Genomic DNA, 17476 nt, shown 5'->3' with positions numbered 1-17476 from the left:
GCCCCCCGGTGAGCGTAGGAGGCGGGTCTCGCCCTGCGTGGGTGGGGTTCGGGATTTCGTTGTCCAAACAGGTGCGGGGCTCTGTCCTGGGAGGCGGGAGTGGGGTCTCGCCCTTGGGAGAGCTGGTGAGGGTGCGGAGCTCCTCCCCTAAGGAGGTCTCTGGACGCTGGGCCAATGCCGAGTGTCGCGGCTAAAGGGTGGAGAGAGAGTGAGTCTGAGCAGACGGGGGGAAGAAGCAAACCGCGTTTGGAACGTTTATTGTCTTAACGAAGATAGAGAAAATTAAGTTGCTGAATAGGAGAACTTTAGGTGGTCAGGCAAAGGCAAGCCTTTGGTTTTGCTGGGCCTCCGAGCCCAGCGAGGTAATTGTGAAAAGGAAACAGGTTGTCAAGAAATCTCATGAAGTTTTTAAAGGGTGGGATTTTTTTTTTTTACTTTATATGATTTGAATATTATTATTTGAATTTTTACCATAAGCAAATTTTGCTTTAAAGGTAATATTAAATTTTTCCAGACAATAAAAAAGATAAAATAGTAGACTATTTTAAAATAAGAATGTTCCATTGTTGTTATTTCTCCAAAGAGGATGGGGAACTAGCACTTTCCAAGAAGTCAGCAGGGAAGTTTGGGGAAACTGATCAGGATGGCAGGCACCAGGGACCATAGCTGAGAGGGCCATGGGGAGGTCTTGGCCAGAACAAGGAGACAGGGCCCAGCCCCTCCCCAGGTTGTGTCCTGCTGATCCAGCCGGAGCAGTACGGGTGGCCCTTCTACTGAACCGGCTAGGGCAGGAAGTGAGGAGAGGAAGGCTGGAAGGTCTGGGCTACTGAGGGTGCTCAGCACAGAGGAGCCCTAGAGGGGGGATGAGGTTTGAGGGGATGGTGTTTCCATCCCCCCTGGGCCTTCTGGTCTCCCTCTTTCTGTACCTGGCGTCTTCTGGGAACAACATACCCACCACAGGATGCCACCTGCTATAGGATCAAGCACACCCTAACAGTAGCTTCTGGAGCCCCTAACTCCCCATTCTGTAGACGCTGGCTGAGCTGGGAAGGAAGCCAGAGACACAGTCCTTGCCTCACCTCTTGGACTGAATGCCTGGTGCCTAAGAGGGCTCTTCTGAGGCTGAAGGGTTATAGAGTTGAGCAACCACGTGGTTCACAGCTTACCTCTGTCATTTACAGCATAGCTGTTGTTTGCTGAGCACATGTACTGTTCTAAGCTCCTTACATATATTGCCTCAATAGTAGTTATGGGGAGACAAGCAAGTCACAGTACCTCTGAATCTATTCAGCATGAAGTGGGATAGCTATTTCATGGTGTCATTATGGAAATATCACAAAGCAAGGTTTGTAGCAGGGCCCAAGATTTTGCCTTTTTCCCACAAGCTCACGGATGCTGCTGCTGGAGGTCCAGGGACACAAGGTGGAGCAGCGAGGACTTAGGAGCACAGTGGTTGGCAGTTGGTGGGCACTTAGTAAATATTCTTTGAATGAATGGCTAAATGAGGTCTTAGATACGAAACTCATAAACTGTAAAGTGCGGTGCAAATGTATGCAATCACCATTCTAAGACAATAGAGCTGGGGAATCTGCCTGGAGAAGGGCAAGCTTCCAGAAGCGCAACTCTACAGGATAGCAGTGAAGAACACTGTTGCTGCATCAGAATACCTGAGTCCAAATCCCACCGCTCAGTGGGCAGAGCTGGGCGAGTAATTTAACCTTTCCATACCTTAGTTTCTTCGTCTGTAAAATGCAGTGAAATGCCTACCTCACTGGGTTATGGTGGGATTTACTGAGATGATTCACCTAAATCTCTTAGCACTTAGCCTGACATATAGCAATAGATCAATATGTTCTTAGTTATTATTAGTTGCGTCCTGGACGGGGACGGGGGGCAACCTCAAAGCCCTCAGGAGCCTGGGCCTCAGCACTACGGGGGTCAGCACCCAGTTTTCTAAGGGCCATGGAGCCAATTTCTCCCTCTCCCTTTGTGCCAGTGACATCTTAAACAGGGTTAAAGTTACAATGCCCATGAAAACCGATTAAAGCAAGAAAGGATGTGATGGAGAAAAGCAGTAGGATGTGGTGAGGAATCAGACTGCCAATGAATGAGCTTGGGGTCCTGAACCGCATGGAGTAGGTTTCCTGTGTCTCTAGGAACACCTGGGGAGCCTGGAGGGCTGAGAGTGAGGCTCCCGGGTCCATTCCAGTTGCCCCTCTTTTTTGGACATGTGACTGTGGATGGTGAGCCCTATTTTCCAGTGGTTCTAGGGTCTTCTTTCATCATGTCTAAATTGGAGAATTCGGAACCAAGGATTCTCCCCAACTTCTAGAAAGACGTTGAAAGACTTCAGCTTGGAGTGGGACCCCAGGTTGTGTGGGCTTTTCAGCTTTTAGGTTTCCACTCTTTGGGAGAGGCAGGGGGGCGGTGTAAAAGCTCAAATTCTGCAGTCAGGTTTGAATCCTGGTTCTGCATGTACTAGTTCTGTGGCCTAAGGGAGCTACTTAGAATCCATGGGCTGTATCTCCTTCGTGTGCAACACGTGGTTGTGAGGATATAGGAAAGTTTTAATGGATGTATAAAGCTACTTACTAGCGCAGCTGATTTGCAGGAGTGCTCGGTAAGTGGCAGGTACTTTTTTTAGCACAATTTCCAGGGTGGTCTCAGATTGAATGTTTGAAAATCAGACTGTTGCATTCTGGAGGCCACAAGGAAGGGAACGCCGGCGCCCCCAAATGGTAAGCACATTAACTGCAAGGGAGGTATCTTTATGCCAGTCTCGGCCTCCTTAGTGAGGGTAGGTGCTCAGTAAGTGCACCTCTTCCTCATGCCAGCTCTGTGGCCTTGGGCAAGTTCCCTCGACGATGGTGGGACAAGAGGGTTTGGACCCGATGATCTCTGAGACCCCTCATGATCTGTAAATGAGTCAGGCATGGCCTCCCAATCCAGGCATCCTTTTTCCTAGTGGGGTTATTTCCCTTCAGTTCGACTTGCCCTGGTCAGCTGAGGAAGGAAACCTCAGCAATACTACCCCCAGTCCTTAGAAGCTCGTGTCCTGTAACCCCTCCTGTACTCCCACAGACTCCAGGCCCAAACCCTCCTGTAAGGAAGGGGCTACCAGGAATTCCTCAGCCCTGTCCCTGTGCAAACTGCTAGATTTTAGGCTGCAGGACCTCCAGGGGGGCCTAGGGCCTTGACAGCTGCCCGGGGACTGTCCCACTGCTTTACTTCATAGCTAAATAGCAAGGTTTGCTCTGGGTCCCAAGTACCAGGACACCCTGGTCAGATGGAGCTGACCTGGTCAGTTTGTCCAACAAAGCCTTGCAGCCCTGGACTAAACTGGAGCCTGAGTGTAGGCGTTCTTAACCTGGGGAATATGGAGAAGTTTCCAGAGTTCATAGAACCCCTGAAATTGTGAATGGTGTATGTGTACCACTCATATATGTGTACCTTTCTAGGAAAGTGGTCATGGATTTTGTTACATTTTCAGAGAGGTCTGGGACTCCAAAAATTAAAACAAAAAAACAGAAAAACACTGCCCCAAATTGCAGAAATGACTTTCTTCAAGCATTCTCCAAGCAGGACCCTGTTCCGGTCCCATAACCTGCAGAGTCTCTCAAACCTCATCAACGCGGCTGGGTAGTGAGGGAAGACACCAAGGTCATTTGATGGACGTAAGAAAACACACCACAACTACAGCATGGCATGCTGTCCCCATCAGTGTGACAGTGGCAAAAGACCTGAAAATGTTTCCCATCGATCTGCTTCCTCCACTGAAATCAGCTTTCAGAGCCTACAGTCCTTTCTTCAATAGCTCTTCATGATGGCAAATTTCTATTCTTTGAAGGGGGCGTTTAGGATCAGGACAGGTGACAAAAATTGGTCAAGTGATATAATTCTATTTGGGACCCCCAAATTCTGTTTGTGGCTGAGAAGCAATAAGCTTGGTTCTTTTAGGCTGATCTGAGCAGGTCTGGAGAGCCTCTAAAGGGAGTTCCAACCTATGTTTTCACCGTGGCTGAAACAGTGGAATAAGTAGTTTGCAAGGCAGCTACTTTGAGAGGCAATGCTCATTTGGATGAAAAGCTTCTGAAACATTTTTAAACCTCATTACTTGGGTCACAATAAAGGTACTATTTCCCCCTTGGAGAACATCTATCCGGAGTCTCCAGAGGGAGTATTTTCAAATCTTGGGGCCCTGAGATTTCATCTGTACCAACAAGAGTATGTAAGACTCAGAGAGATGAGCCACTTTGCTCAACTTGTGGTTTCAGAGCTGCTGGTCCAAAGTCCTGGATGCTGTATCGAAGTCAGTGTGACCCCAGGGATGAATTTCTTCATGTCTTTTCCTGACCATCCTCACAGCATGACACCAACCAGCATGGGACTTGGTGCTCCCTGCGTGATACCAGATATGGCAAGGATAATTTCGGATTATTTCTGCTCTCACAACTGCTTAGAGCTTAAAGAGAACTTAAAGATTCCCTCCTCCAAAACATTTGCAGATGAAGCTGCTGAGGTGAAGAGCAGCTTGGTGAAATGCCCAGAGTCACACAGCTAGACACTGGCCAAACCTGGGCTAGAATTCTGAAACCTCAGAATCTCGTGTCTAGCTCTTTCTGGTGGGCTCCTCCCTTACTTTTCTTTTCTTTCTTTTTTTTTTTGGCCGTGCCACACAGCTTGTGGGATCTTAGCTCCCCGACCAGGGATTGAACCCGCGTCCTTGGCAGTGAAAGTGTGGAGTCCTAACCACTGGACCGCCAGGGCAGTCCCTCCCTTACTTTTCAAGGAAGCAGAAGCACGGGTGGAAATGGGTACAGAATCTATTCCAGAAAGTGATTGTATGGTAGTGGTCCCCTCCGAGAGCCCCCGGGACCCAGAGATTCACCCAATAGGACCCCGTGAGCCATTTTCAAATAGTCAAAAAAGCCCCAAGGTAACCATCTATCCGATAGCCATACCAAGAGTGCAGAGCAACCTAAATCGAGCATCTCTGCCGAAGACGGGAATTCAATCAGCTTAGTGTTACAGACTATCCGGTAGTACTTGTCAGTAAAGATGAGCAGTTATGCTTTCTGTTCTTTTAAAAACTGAAGTGTAATTTGTATGCAGTTTGGGTTTTGATCTATAAAAAGTGAGAAAAGCCCAAATAACTATGTAGACAAAATAATTTCAAAACGTAGGGGTGGGGTAAAGGGGGAACTTTGGCTGTGGTAAGGCTGGAGGCCACATTAAGGAAATCTGCAAGGATGTTAAGGGGTGGGGGGACAGGAAGACTTCCTGAAAGTGTGTCCAGCCCATACCACTACAGAGAAGTCTGGGGGATTCTCTAAGTACAAAGCAATGGCTTTACACTGTAAGGTACATTAGCTGGTATCACTCATTGCTTTGTTCAGCAGAGTCCTGGTCAAAAGTCTGTTTAGGATTCTGTTATTTCAGTCTTACCTCTTTTGTTTCCCAGCCCAGCCCCGAAGTCTTAAGAGAATCAAGAACCCTAGAAATAACGGATCTTTTCAATTTTTTATTTTCATGAGTTCTAAAGGAAAAGGACAGAGGAGGAATGATAGAGCTAAATGTTTCACATGTCTAATTACAACCCAATTCATCTGAGTAAATCTATCTTAAAGAAGCAGTGGCACAAGAAACTACAATATCTTGGTTGTAACAGGGGTCTATTGGTAGTGTTCACTAGTATCATTTACTAGTAGTGAACTTCATCTGAATTAAGTCCTGCAATCAGAGATTCACTGATTTGGAACTTCCAGACTGCCCAGTGATTTGAACTTCAAGTACATCTGGTTAAAAACCTATGCAGTCACGTTTATTTCTCAGGTGAAGCGAGGCCACCACAGCTGTAAGACAGAAGGCAGTCACCGCAAAGCAGGGAGGGGATGGAGTGTGTGCGTGACGGGGGTGTGGGGATCTCATGTTATCACCCTTCACTCAAGAGAAGCTCCCTCTTTGGGTCTGTCTGAAAACCCCCTCGCACAGGGCCTGCCACCGCTGCTAAGCTGGGGCTCAAGAGTACCACCGGGTACCTTGCAGGCTTTTCCTGGTTCCACTGTTCCTGTTAGCCCAGAGCACGGCTGTGTATGATCGCCTCTTTCTGTAAAACTAAACCCACAATCCCCCAGGCTTCAACCAGTGATCTAGTCATGCATAGACCCAAAGAAGACTGGACTTTGAGAAACTAGGTCTGTTTTAATGCCATTCTTGCTCGGATTATTTAGTTGTCCTTGTTATTGAAATCTTTTTACAAACGTTACAGCTGCAGCTACTGGAGGGGAGATAAAAATCGCACAGGAGCCAGGGTGAAGTAGAGCAGCAGTGGTCCCAGGACGCAAAGGAACTGAACGGAAAGCAACAGTGTCCAGGGAAGGGAGCCCTCAGGAGCATGGATTCCACTTCCCAGGCTAAACCTGGACGCTTTGAGGCTGGTCCTTGGCTCTGGGAAGATACATATCTGTGTTGGTAAGGATGGTGGCGTGTTTGTGTTCCAGCTTCAAGCAAGGCAAGGATGCAATCTGAAGAGTAGTTTCCAATGTCAGAAAATGATTTAAAAAACTGAAAACCAGTCACCTCCACTCCAAAAGCAGCTTTCCAAGTGGCTGTTTCTCATGCACTAGTATCCAAGTCAGTAAGTTCTACAGGCTCGGAAAGGGGGGCACATCAAATAAACTCCAGTCCCGCTCCATCTGATGCATGTTCAGTGAATATAATCTTATTTTCGCTACTGTCAACCCAAGCCAAACATAATCATGGCTAAATCTGCTACTACTCACCCCTAAAGGCATCCAGAAATTAAGGATTAATGCTCTTGACTGTTAAAATGATTTGGCCTGTGCCTCAGAATTTTTGTCATAGTGAGAGGTGAGCCCGAAAGGGAATGTGAAGGATGTCTGAGCCTGAACACGTGCCACTGGCTGCTGCACTCACCGTGTTAGGCCAGACATTTCTCGTTGCTGGCCCCCTACCCCCCCACCCCACCTCCAGCCACTTCCCAGCCATCTGGGAATTGCATCCTTTTGAGTATCCTGATTGGTAGCAACTTGACGTACTCTGAGGATGCCTCGATTTGGGAAAGCAACCAAGTCTGGTGAGCAAGGAGGCTGAATCAACCTGGATTTTACCATCTGGAGTGAAGCATAAGTTATGACTATATAAGGAATGAGGTCAATCTTCTGGTATATTGTGTGTGTGTGTGTGTGTGTGTGTGTGTGTGTGTGTGTGTGTGTGTATCCTTCTGAAAACCATTCCTAAAGGGAAGTGGCAAAAATGTTCTCGGCAAAGACTTCATCATCAGAAAACACGTCCTCCCCAAGGCCAACATAAATCCTGGTAGGTTTTATTTTTGGTTTTGAATCTCTTTTGTTATTCTTTGCTAGAGTTATCGGTTACTCATCCCTTTGGATGGTAGCTGTGTTTAGTAGCTTTGGCTATTTCTTAGCCAATTAAAAAGCTTTTCCGATTTTACATAGAAGAATGGTTGTTAGTTTTTTTTCCCTTACCTGCTCAAAAATAACAAGGGTGTTGTGAAAGGTCAAAGGCCGCCAGTTGCCCACTGGGTTTGGCATAAGCCAGCTGAGAGGCAGGAAGCTACTGCCAACAATTCTCAGTGGGGTTGGATTTGCCTGTCTGGGTTCCGTTCCACAGGCCTTAGGGCCGCTCCCCTCAACCCCACCTCACTTTTAAGATGAAGCAATTAAGCAATTCTGTAGACTAAGAAAGTGAAAACAAAATGGACAAAGGAGAAATTTTCACCTTCTGTGCCACTGGCGTGGAGCACCACTGACCTCCTCCAGGGGTTTGTTTGAATCAAACCAGAAAGTAGGAGATGGCAGAGCACGTCTAGTGCACGTCTCAAACCAGGAGGGCTGGAGAGACCACTGCCCTGCAGCTCTGCCTCATGCTCCAGCCACTGGTGTACCCGAGGGGAGGTCTAAAAATGCCCCCTTCGTTGGGAGGCAACTTCTGGGCCACAGGAAATTTAGTTAAGGGCTGGTCCAACCCTCTCCTAGGAAACCAAGCCTAGAGGTTACCTGTCAAGGTCACAAGCTAGTCCTTGTCACTAGCCCCCGACACACACAGAGGAAGCCTCGGCCAACTGCCGAAAGGAATGAAGGGAGAAACGATTCAGACGCAGCCTGCGAGCGGATCAGCAAAGGGGCCTCAGTGGCTCAGGGCTGCCTTGCAAAGGGCAGCAGCGAACCTCCCAGGAAAGACCTCAGAGGGAGGAGGAGAAGGGAAAGAGGAATACAGATAAATTTATTAGTTAAATACTGATTTTACAGCCATTTCACCTTAAGACAACGTTAGCAGGTTTGTGGATTAAGGAAGGTATATGAAGGCGGCTTTCTCAGAAGAAAGCGATGTAAATGATTAAAACAGAACCTGGGTTTAAAGATACTCTCTGCTACCGCCAGGAGGATTTGGGCTGGGGGCTGGGTGTTTGGAGTAGCACAGAGGAAGGCCAGTCAGCTACATTCTGTTGGCAGCCAGGACACGGAAGGAAGCGTCTTCGTGAGCCCAGGGCCACGGCAGAGACAGCAACGTGGAGAGGAGGCCGATTCCCAGCCCGCGAGAGTGGGAGGGCACCCCCCACCCCGGCCGCCCGCCCGGTGTCTTCTCATCACTCGTCGTCTTTCTTCCATGAGTTGTGTTGGTTTGAAATTATGTTGAGAAGCCCCTAGCATTTGGCCTCCTGGACAAAAGACTGCTGCTGGAGAAAGGACGTGGGTGCAGGAGCTACGCCCCTCGGATGCCCTCGGTCGGCAGTCCCGGCAACAGACGCGTCTCCGCGGAACCACGGCGCATGCGCAAATTCCAGGCTGACAACCCCGCCCCGCGCAGCGCGGCCCCAGGCCCGGCGATGGTGTCCACTAGATATCCTCTCCAGAAAGATCTCAAGTCTTGCATGAATGCTAGTCAAACTTGCTTCAGCACCAGAACCGTTTTTGTTCTTACTCAGGACCCCCCTGAGCGTGACGGGGTGGAAGAAGGATTTGGGGACGTGTTCAAGCTGCGGGCAGAGCTGAATCACCGAGAGCAGTGGAGGGGCGCTTATTTTCAGAGGCCTCGGGGATGAAGAGAAGGAGCGATTTTAGCCGCGGAAGGAACTTGCGTGGGAGGCAAAGTTGCCAGATTGCGAGTTTGCCGAAGCCACTTTGCGGTGGGAGAAGCGGCCCCTCCTCCATCTCCCCACGGAGCATCTGGTAACACTGGCCCTACCCCGTGTTTCTGGAGTCAAGATTCAGTATGAGGGATGCAGGTGTGCCGAGCCGGAAGGGGAGTGTTGGGCGAGGGCAGGACCCGCCGAGGGGCCAAGGCGTCCAAACACATGTCCATCAGATACCCTGATTCAGGCTGGAGCAGGGGCCCCGGCACCCTGCCCTCGGATCCCCCGTGCCGGGAACACCGTGGAAAAACCACCATTCCGGGCCACAGCGGTGGAAAGACAAGGGAGAAGGACATCTCGTCTCTTGTCAGGGGTGGTGAGGCAGAAAATGAGAAAGGGTCTGCAACTCCGTGGAAGGGGCCTAATTGTGATCTAGCGAAGGGGGGGTGTCTCTTCCAGATCAGAGTCTGCACTCTCTCCAGTCCCCCACCTTGCAAAGCTATCCAATAAAATCCAGCGCCCGCTCCCCTAACCAAATCATTGACTTCAAGTTTCTTCCCAGTTGTTGTCTGGAGTCATTCCCAGACAGAGCAGGCCGGCCCCTGGGAGCCCAGAGCCTCATCTCTGCTGTCCTCCCAGTCCCAAGTCCATGCAGGAATCCAAGGAGGGAAGGAGGTGACATTATGCAGTGATTATGTCCCCGTGACTGTCAGCCAAGGCCAGGCTGTTCCAAGGGTCCTGCTTGGAGCTGGCCTGTGGTGACTGGTTGACAGAAGACGCATAACCTTGCGGAGAGAGCTTCAGGGCCGAGAGGACTGGGTGGATGGAGGACCCGTGGCCGGACATCGCGCTGACCGAGAACGTCTGAAAGCGAGAAGTATAAGATGCGGTCAATGGGATCCCTCCTGGGGCTCAGGAGGGGGTCTGGGCTGGAGAGGGAAGCCCCATTCCACAGCTGTGCCCAGGCTGGCTCCCACCCCAGGAAGGGGACGAGAGGACAGGGCCAAAGGACAAGGGCAGGAGAGGCAGCACTCTGTTCCCCTGACCCCTGTGTGCTATGGGATGCAGGGGGTCTGCGTGACTCGTCAGCTGCTTCTGAGCACTGACCCAGTAGCTTTGTGACTATTCTGGTTTCTCAGAAGCCTCTGGCGGTCACACGAGGCATTTTCTAGTCTTTTCACCATCAATCTCCATTTTCAGAAGGAAGCCATCCCCGCCCCTGCCCAGAAGGGGCTCCTGGGTCTCCTGGCCCCAGGGCACCAGCTTCTCTTCACCCTGACGGCAGAAGGCTCCTTAGGACTCGCCCGCCTCAAGTACAGGCGGAGAAGAGATCAGTTAATGGGAGACCGTGACCAAGCTTGGGGGCATCCTGATCCCGGATGGGGGAACCACACAGGGAAGGGGCTAGAGGAGCAGGATTGCCATTGTATCTGACAGAGGGAAACGAGGGTCCTGCTGGCCCGTCTTCTGGACACACATGTGAAGCTGGACCCGCAGCCAACCCTCGTGACAATGGCATCCTGCCTATGACCTCCTCACCAACCCCAGCCCGCCCGCCCTGCCCTCTGCAGCTTCTACACCTTTGCCCACACCAGGAGGGGCCTCCTCCTCCCCTTCCTCCTGTTAAGATCTACCCACCCTCAAGGCCAAGGTCAAGCCACCCTTACTTAGGAGACAGACTGGCCTAGAAAGCCCCGCTCCGCCTCCCACACAGCGGCCGCACTCTGATTCCAGTTGTAGCAATGTTGTGTGCCAGCACACGGGTCCTGGCACAGAGGAACTGCTAAACGCGTGCATGACGGTCGTGTGTCCAAATCGCTGTAGCTTGATCAGATGTGCTGAGACATATCCTCGTGCAGACAGCCCCTTGCCTCGGGCGGGGGCCTGGCCGCCTGGAGTCTACCCCGCAATGAGCAGTACCTGCGACAGGGAGCTGCTGTGCCCATAGTGGGATGAGAGCCCAGGCTCTGTCTTGATGGGACGCATCTCTTCTGCGCTGCTGCTGGTGGAAGCGCTGGTGGTGGGAGGGAGGCTCTCACTGCCCGAGGGACCTGGAACAAGGCAGAGTCAGGACACCCAGCCCAGGGGCAGGGACAAACGGATGGCGGCCCTTGGAGACAGCCAGGGCAGATCCGCGCTAACGGCTTGTCTACATTTGCTGGGGAGAGAAGCAGGGTCCTTCCATCAGTGCAGGGCAACGGTTCTCACAATGAAGCAGAAGTAGCAGAATTTCAAGGGAACTTTTTCAGATGACAGTCTCCCCACCGCTTATCCCAAACACTTGGGGCTACGTGTGTCTCAGGATTCAAACTTTTGGATTTTAAAAAGGACAAAGACTGAGTATTAACAGAATACCTGCAGCGGGGTCTGGGACAACACCCCGTAATTAAATACATTAATAGTCCTACAGCAAAACATGGGAATATTCGCACATGGGATAACTGAAGACTGTAACTAGCCTGTGTCAGTTCAGATTACATTTTACTGCCTAATCTAGCTCCCTGGATTTGGAATTTCGGATAGGGGATTGTACACCTGAACCAATGCCTGCTCCCGCTGGGACCCCACCATGTAAAGAGATGAAGTTCCCCAGGGGAAGGTGCTGTTCATATAAACAATGTGGAAGCAGGGAGAAAGGCCGAGGACCTGGTGTGAGCCAGTGAACGCTCTGCTAAGACATGACTGCCAGAAGGAGCGAGCCACTGTCGAATCTGGAAAAGGAGAACTTTGGTCATGTTCTTAGCAGTGGAACAGGGAAACTTATCTGACTTTGTCAGGCCTTAGATTAGAAGATAAACTTTCCATCATATCAGCCGACTTAATTTCTCCACAACTGCCACATTTTCCAGTGAAATCTTTAATTTGACAGCGGTACTGAGGAGGGAGTGCTCTTGGTAGGGGACCCAAGTAGTCCTCATTCTGAAATCTAGAAATTGAGAAGGCAGAGTATATATTGAACAGAATATGGGCCCTGAAGTGAAAACTCGGGTTTAAATTCCAGCTCTACCCATTCACAGCTGTGTGACCCTTGTGATGTCATTGCCCTCTCTGAGCCTCAGCTTGCTCATTAGTAAAATGGAGATCATAAACGGGGTCTCATGGGCGTCTGTAAAGATCAATGAGATAATATTTGTGAAGGAGCTTGGCAAGGTACAGAGTACTACATGATGTTAATTATACACTGGCTTACAAATTAATGTTACAAATCAATCTGAACATGACTCACAGGACCCTGTCTTCCTGCACCCCACTTAGCCCAAAGCAAATAGAAAGAACTTGAGTTCCTGAGTGGCTGGAGCACCAAAGATGGAGGGACTGACTCATGTTCCTTTTTCCTCCAGGCCCTCAACCGGTCCAGCTGGACCTCTGCAGTCTTTGCAACTGGCAAAAACCAGGCCACAACATGAGTTGAGCCTGCTTTAAAAGCTCCCAATATGTTCCATGGTGATGTTACTTTTGCACTGGGTTATGCATTCTGTCCTGAACGGCCGGGGATGGACGATGCTATCATTACACCCTGGTAGCCTGGGCTGGCCCACCTGAGCATACACGATGCTCACACACTCTGAGAGCTACTGAGTTATTCATATAATTACACATCGATCTTTTTCTCACCTGCTGGTGTCTTCGATTTGTTAAGGTTCTTGGGCTTCCGTTTTCTGGTTTGAATCCCCTCTTTCCGCATCGCAAGAGGCCTGGGGACCTAGGGGGTCACAAGTCAATATATGTGGTTTTCCATTTGTACCTGATCCGTGACATTATTTACACACACACACACACACACACACACACACACACACACACACAGAGACACACACAGATCTATGCAATTCCTCTACAAACCTTGGGGCTGAGACTGAGTGAATCAGGCCTGGAACTCCTGCTGAGCAAGAAATCAATTCTACCAAAAAAAAACATGTGTTGAGCATGTCTATTCCATGCTGGGTATTATACTAAACTCTGGAGAAACAAAGACCTAAAGTCCCTTCTCTCCAGAGGTTCACAGTTGGGAAAGACGGACAGATAGAAGATAACCAGATTCATTAGGTGATGAGGGAAAATAGAAAAGAAACACTGAACTGTGTCCCGGGCTGGGGGAGGGAAAGTGGCACATGGGCACATCAAGGCAGGCCTCCCTGAGGAGGTGATGCCTGGGTTGTAGGAGACTGTCAAGTAGATGAGGGGCAGACATTTCAAGCAGCAAGAACAGTATGTGCTAAAGCCGCTACCTGATCAGCCACACTGGGACACTGTGTGAGTGAAGATGGGGTGCTATTAATAGCTATGCCAAGACCATGGGCACGCCCTGAGGCGGCCTGGAGAGTGGGGATGTAAAGTCACTCTACACGGAGCAGCTCTGCACCGTGCTGAGCCTGGCTGGGGCAAGTGGTGGTTTCCATGGGGGTCGGGAGCAGCGGGGACAATGGTGGAGAGACTGCCCTGTGGCCAGTGCCTGAGTCCTTTATGACAGCCCTTTAGGGCGTCTGAATTCTCCTAAACAAGCAGTGACTGTCGGGCATCACACTCCTGAACCATTCAAGATGCCTAAACAGGTGTCGGGGGCAGGCCTGCAGGGCCATCTTTCTACTAGTTTAAAATAGTGTGCCTGCCCCACAGCTGGCTTCTTTCAGGCCTGGCCAACCCAATTGTTTAGCCCCTGGTCTGTGCTACTCTCCCATATGGGACTAGCAGAGGCCACACCTGCAAACACAGAAGGACAAGTGATGACCACGTCGGAGATGTGAACATGGAATTGTTAAGAAAGAAGTGCCGGGAATTCCCTGGCGGTCCAGTGGTTAGAACTCTGCACTCTCACTGCTGAGGGCCCGGGTTCAATCCCTGGTCAGGGAACTAAGAGCCCACAAGCCGCGCATGGTGCGGCCAAAAAAAAAAGAGAAGTGCAGTAGCATACGTGAACTCGAACTGCCTTCTAGTCAACTGAGAGTCAGATGAGACAGCACTCCCACTCGTGGAGGAAAGTATCCTCCCCTCCCTGCCCTGCCACCCCCTCCCCCCCCGCCCTGTGCCCACCTCTTGAAGACCATCCTGACTTCAGAAGAATCCTGTCCTCGTGTTTATCCCCACCCACCTCACTACTTTTTCTAAAAAATTGTCATAAAATGCACATCACATAAAATTTACCATCTTAAGCATTATCAAGTGTGCGTTCAGTAGTGTCAAGTATACTCGCATTAATGGATAAAGTCACCTGTGACAGGATAGTGTAAAGAAAGGGAATGCTTTCTAAAAAGACTGCGCAGATTTTCATTTTGAATTTTAGGTGGCAATTTTGAATTTCGGCTGCCAGTGCCAATCTCAAACCTGTAATTCTTAACATAGACGTTAAGATTGTACTCGTAATTATGATCAGATGTATGTTAATTGATTTTCCTAACTTGGTGTCAGTTTCTAAGAATAAGTCTCCTCTTAGATGCCGTAATTAAATGTGTTTAGAGCTGATGATAAATTTCTTAATCTTAATTATTCTGGGAGTATTGTCCTAGAGACATAATGTTCTTATGAAAATTCCAAATACCAAAAATGCCACAGGGTATTTTGACATAGCATAGTGATGGTGGGGAGAAGAAATGCATGTGACTGAGTCACTAATTCAGTGTTTCTTAAAACTTTTGTTTGTTTGTTTGTGGTACGCGGGCCTCTCACTGTTGTGGCCTCTCCCGTTGCCGGAGCACAGGCTCCGGACGCGCAGGCTCAGCGGCCATGGCTCACGGGCCTAGCCGCTCCGCGGCATGTGGGATCTTCCCGGACCGGGGCACGAACCCGTGTCCCCTGCATCGGCTGGCGGACTCTCAACTACTGCGTCATCAGGGAAGCCCCCTTAAAACGTTTTTTCATCAACCCCACCCCCCAAGCCTTTTAAACTTTTTTTTTTTTAAATAGTGCCCCAATGAATTTTTTTGGCCGTGCCACACAGCTTGTGGGATCTTAGTTCCCCAACCAGGGATTGAACCCGAGCCCTCGCCAGTTAAAGCATGGAGTCCTAACCACTGGACCGCCAGGGAATTCCCCCAATGAATTTTAATATCATAGATATGCTGTATATGTATTATATCTGCTTTATACATGAAAAGACTAGGGGTTCTTTTTGGTCCTACTTGGGGGTGACACCACCCCCATTTGAGAATGCGTATTCTAATATATCTTTTTTAAAAGGAGAGGGGACCTAGTGATAGACATTTGCACTGGCAGATGTATCTCTGTGTGTCCAAATCTTGAAGCAGTATTTTTTTCTGCCAGCGTCACTAGAAAATAGAAAAACTTTGTTTTCTGCCAGTCACCATCTTTTAACAGCTGTGCTTTATACCCTTCCCACCGCAGGCATCAGACAGATCATTTCCCACTGGCTTTGGAGGTCTTGCCAGATTCTTACTTGATTTATAAATGTATCATAAATAGAATCATTCAGGTTCCTTCTCATCTATAAAAATCAATTAAAATCCTAGGTGGATGAATTTATTTTAATTAAAGTTTTTCATCATAATACGTTGATAAATGGCACTGAAATTTTACTGGTGAGTCGACTGTCATATTCAAGTAGGCTGCTTGCAGGAACTGATAGAACTATTGGTTGATTTAAAAATGGGACACAGATGCCAAAGTTTTAGTGTACATTATTACCAAGACTACTGAATTATCTTTGTAAAAATTTCCTCAGATGCTATTTACAGGTGCCATGTAAAATAGGCTAATGTGCATTTCTATGAGAATTCTGGTAAACTGCCTTGCTATGATTTTTCATGTAAAGTATGTCCTCTAGTATTGATATAGAGTATGTCTATTCACCAGCCTACTGAAACCTAGTGGTTTAAAATATGACTATTAAGAAATAAGTTTTTGGGCTTCCCTGGTGGCGCAGTGGCTGAGAGTCCGCCTGCCGATGCAGGGGACACGGGTTCGTGCCCCGGTCCGGGAAGATCCCACATGCCGCGGAGCGGCTGGGCCCGTGAGCCATGGCCGCTGAGCCTGCGCGTCCGGAGCCTGTGCTCCACAACGGGAGAGGCCACAACAGTGAGTAGGCCCGCGTACCGCAAAAAAAAAAGCAATAAGTTTTTAAGAAGACTTTATTTAAGTGGGATCTAGAAGATGTGATAAGTACTTTTGACTTCAAAATAATGAATTTATAATTGGCCTCTGTCTAAAAACTTGAATTGCAGTGGATTTGTACCTAAACACAATCTTATGCGTAATTGTATGAAATTTGGTGTGGATCAGAAAGGCTTTCCCTCCCCACTTTTTTTCCTTCTATTTAACTGTGGGCTATTAGCAGCCATATCAAATCCAATCATTTTAATTTTCCAATGCACCTATAATCCTTTTATCCTTATTCTAAGATTATCATTTCACCTCTTAATGAATTGAAAAAACGGTGAGGATACTTTACAAATTCACTCAATCACTGTCAATTTAGTAACTCTTTTTTTTTTTTTTTAATAACTTTATTTATTTATTTTTGGCTGCTTTGTGTCTTTGTTGCTGCGCACGGGCTTTCTCTAGTTGCGGTGAGCAGGGGCTACTTTGTTGCGGTGTGCGGGCTTCTCATTGCAGTGGCTTCTCTTGTTGCGGAGCACGGGCTCTAGGCACACGGGCTTCCGTAGTTGTGGCGCACGGGCTCTAGAGCGCAGGCTCAGTAGTTGTGGCACACAGGCTTAATTGCTCCGCGGCATGTGGGATCTTCCCGGACCAGGGCTCGAACCCATGTCCCCTGCATTGGCAGGCAGATTCTTAACCACTGTGCCACCAGGGAAGTGCCCCAATTTAGTAACTCTTAATAACCTTAAAGTAAAAGCTCAACTGCTTGTGCCTACTATAGAGCCGTTGAGGAGACGTGGCAACAGACCTGCTCAGTCCTTTGCTTTGTAGACTTTATCTAGAGGGACCAGTCAATATCTTATTAAACTATGATACGATTAGAATGGTTATGGTTGTATTATTGCAGTTCTGGGAACTATGCATTAAATGTGTCTAATGAATTTGGGGTGCTGCAGAGTTATCAAATATAACTGAGCTGTTTCATTTCAGGGAATTTCCAGTCAGTGTAACCATTTTAAAATATTTTAGGATGAAAATAGTTTAAACCACTATTTTAAGCTTGAAATCCTGAAGACTGTGCTTCAAGTTGACTTAGAGGTAAACCTATTGGGGAAATAAGTGACCCACTTACAGACTGAAGCCTCTATTACTTCAGAAAGATGTTCTACATTTTCTGGCATCCTAAGAATAAAATTTTATCTCGGTAAGTACACCTCATTTCCATTCTAGTTAGGACTAATGGATCCTCGTGTGGCAAAGAGCTGAAGAATGGAGAAAACTGGATAGCTGATAATCCACGTAGTTCTTAGC

General features: G+C 48.6%; 1 protein-coding gene across 2 annotated transcripts in view; it reads right to left on the bottom strand.

The window, feature by feature from the left end:
- Positions 1 to 8295: 8295 nt before the first annotated feature.
- The window catches only part of GATA4 (GATA binding protein 4), a 49176-nt gene continuing 39995 nt past the window's right edge, over positions 8296 to 17476 (bottom strand). For both annotated transcript variants that reach the window (XM_032635312.1, XM_032635311.1), the window contains exons 4-6: positions 12731 to 12818; positions 11036 to 11166; positions 8296 to 9979 (exon numbers count right to left, since the gene is read on the bottom strand). In XM_032635312.1, coding sequence (XP_032491203.1) covers positions 9797 to 9979; positions 11036 to 11166; positions 12731 to 12818 — 402 coding nt within the window. In that variant the 3' untranslated portion in view covers positions 8296 to 9796. The remainder of the gene's footprint in view (positions 9980 to 11035; positions 11167 to 12730; positions 12819 to 17476) is intronic.

Source organism: Phocoena sinus, chromosome 6, assembly GCF_008692025.1.
Source record: "Phocoena sinus isolate mPhoSin1 chromosome 6, mPhoSin1.pri, whole genome shotgun sequence".
In the NCBI taxonomy this organism is placed as follows: domain Eukaryota; kingdom Metazoa; phylum Chordata; class Mammalia; order Artiodactyla; family Phocoenidae; genus Phocoena; species Phocoena sinus.
This window is presented reverse-complemented; position numbering and strand designations above follow the sequence as displayed.